Source organism: Pistacia vera, unplaced genomic scaffold, assembly GCF_008641045.1.
Source record: "Pistacia vera cultivar Batoury unplaced genomic scaffold, PisVer_v2 Contig605, whole genome shotgun sequence".
Classification (NCBI taxonomy): Eukaryota; Viridiplantae; Streptophyta; class Magnoliopsida; order Sapindales; family Anacardiaceae; genus Pistacia; species Pistacia vera.
The window spans coordinates 283,064-285,007 of NW_022196452.1; the positions used below are offsets into that span (position 1 = coordinate 283,064).

Below are 1,944 nucleotides of genomic sequence, written 5' to 3' on the forward strand. Positions count from 1 at the left end.
CAGAACATAATTTGCATCCTCATGGTCGATACATCGCAATAGCAATACATTGAACCCACACTTATACAACTTATCATTAATGAGCGTGTACTGAGCTGACTTTGCATGGAGTGTTCTAGCTTCAATTCTTCCTTCTGGCAGTGTACTATCCCTTAGGTAGGTGATGATTGCATCTATCCAACTGTATCTTTGACTCGTTGTTAAGACTAGTTCTTATGGAGCAAAAATGCTTGGTCTTGGGAGGAACTTAACTGGTATGGAATCAACCTTCTCTTGGTTCATTGCAAAGGCCAGGCGGGCTAAAGCATTAGCTACCGAGTTCTTCTCCCTTGGGATCTGATGAACAATGAAGGATCTAAATTACTCGAGCATGAATTTCACCAACTAGAGGAAAGATGCCATCCTATCTTCCTTTGCCTGGTACTCCCTAGTAATCTAGTGGACTACAAGTTGGGAATCACTATAAATTTTGATGGACTCGACCCCTATTTCCTTGGTGAGGTGGATCCCTATGAGCAACGCCTCATACTCAGCCCCGTTGTTGGAGGCGGCAAACCCGAAACTTATTACGGCTCTTATCGAGTTTCCTTCGGGACTTTCAAGTAAGAGCCCTCCTCCTACCCCTTTCTCGTTTGAAGAACCATCCACATACAAAGTCCACTGCCATAGGTCATCAAGCTTTGGCTTTTGCTCCTCAATTTCGTTTAAGGTATTTGGCCATGGCGGGTTTAGTTCCCCTTCTGGTTGATAGGAGAATTCTGATATAAAATCTGCCAAAGTCTGACCTTTAATTGTCATTCTTAAGATGTATTTTATACCATGCTGACTCATTTTCATTGTCCACTAAATCAATCTACCCGATGCCTTGGGCTTTTGCATTATTTTCCTTAATGGAAAGTTGGTCAACACGTAGATGAAGTGTGCTTGGAAGTAAGGTCACAGCTTCCTGGCGACGATGACAAGGGCATAGGTGAGCTTCTCTATTTTGGGTTATCTCGACTTCACGTCAAGTAGCCTCTTGCTCACATAGTATACCAGCCACTATACTCCTTCCTCTTCGTATACCAATGTGGCACTGATAGTAGACTTTGATAGTGACAAATACAATAGCAGTGGCTCGCCTTAGATGAGCTTTGACAGCAAAGGAGGTTATCTTGTTAGTGTATGCCCTAGGAACCAATCGTGTTGTCGGTTTCAGGACATTATATCTTGTAAATGTATTATGAATAAAAGAAAGTGTTCTTATTTCACATGTTGATTTTCTACTTCATTTATATTATATTATATTTAATATTGCATGTGAAATGTCTGGATGGCACGGATCTTCAGAAGATCAAATCATCAAAGAATTCCCTATGCAAGTAATGTTAATTGGGCAATAACATTACATAGTAGGCATATTCAATGTCTCCATTGAATATCATGTGATGGTATTAGTGTGGGTGATTATAAGAGGTATGTCACTAAGGCAAACGGTTAGTGAATTGTTTATCGAATACGACCGATTACGATGAATCACTTGGATATGGTCAATGATGCATCATAGGATCGTGTTAGTGTACCACTGATTCTTAGACCTAAGACATCACGGTTGGATTCAACATAGAATGCATATGGTTCATATGGTGTATAAGCACGAGACTACTCATGTCTTGTGTAATCAGCTGGTTTGGTCATATGTTATTCATGTGCGAGGACAAGTGATAGTCAAGATGGGATCCATTAACTCAAAATAGTCCAATCTTGAGTTCCCAGACGAATGTCAATAAACATTGGAAAAGGGAAGTCTCTGGCCAGAGTATAATGAATATCAGATGAAAAGTAGTTTCATGTTGACGAGTTCCATTGTATAGATTAACAATTTGATTGAAGATTAAGTCAAAGGTTTTGACATACTATGAACCATTCTTAATCGGGATTAGATAACGGAGAGATTTGACTACA

The 1,944-nt window shown here is 39.9% G+C and overlaps 1 protein-coding gene across 1 annotated transcript; it reads right to left on the reverse strand.

Annotated features, from left to right (window-relative positions):
• Nucleotides 1-213: 213 nt before the first annotated feature.
• LOC116110519 lies at nucleotides 214-798 on the reverse strand. The gene is made up of 2 exons (XM_031396723.1): nucleotides 448-798; nucleotides 214-336 (listed from the first exon to the last, which is right to left on the reverse strand). Exons 1-2 carry the CDS (start codon nucleotides 796-798, stop codon nucleotides 214-216), a joined length of 474 nt encoding a protein of 157 aa, XP_031252583.1.
• Nucleotides 799-1,944: the final 1,146 nt, after the last annotated feature.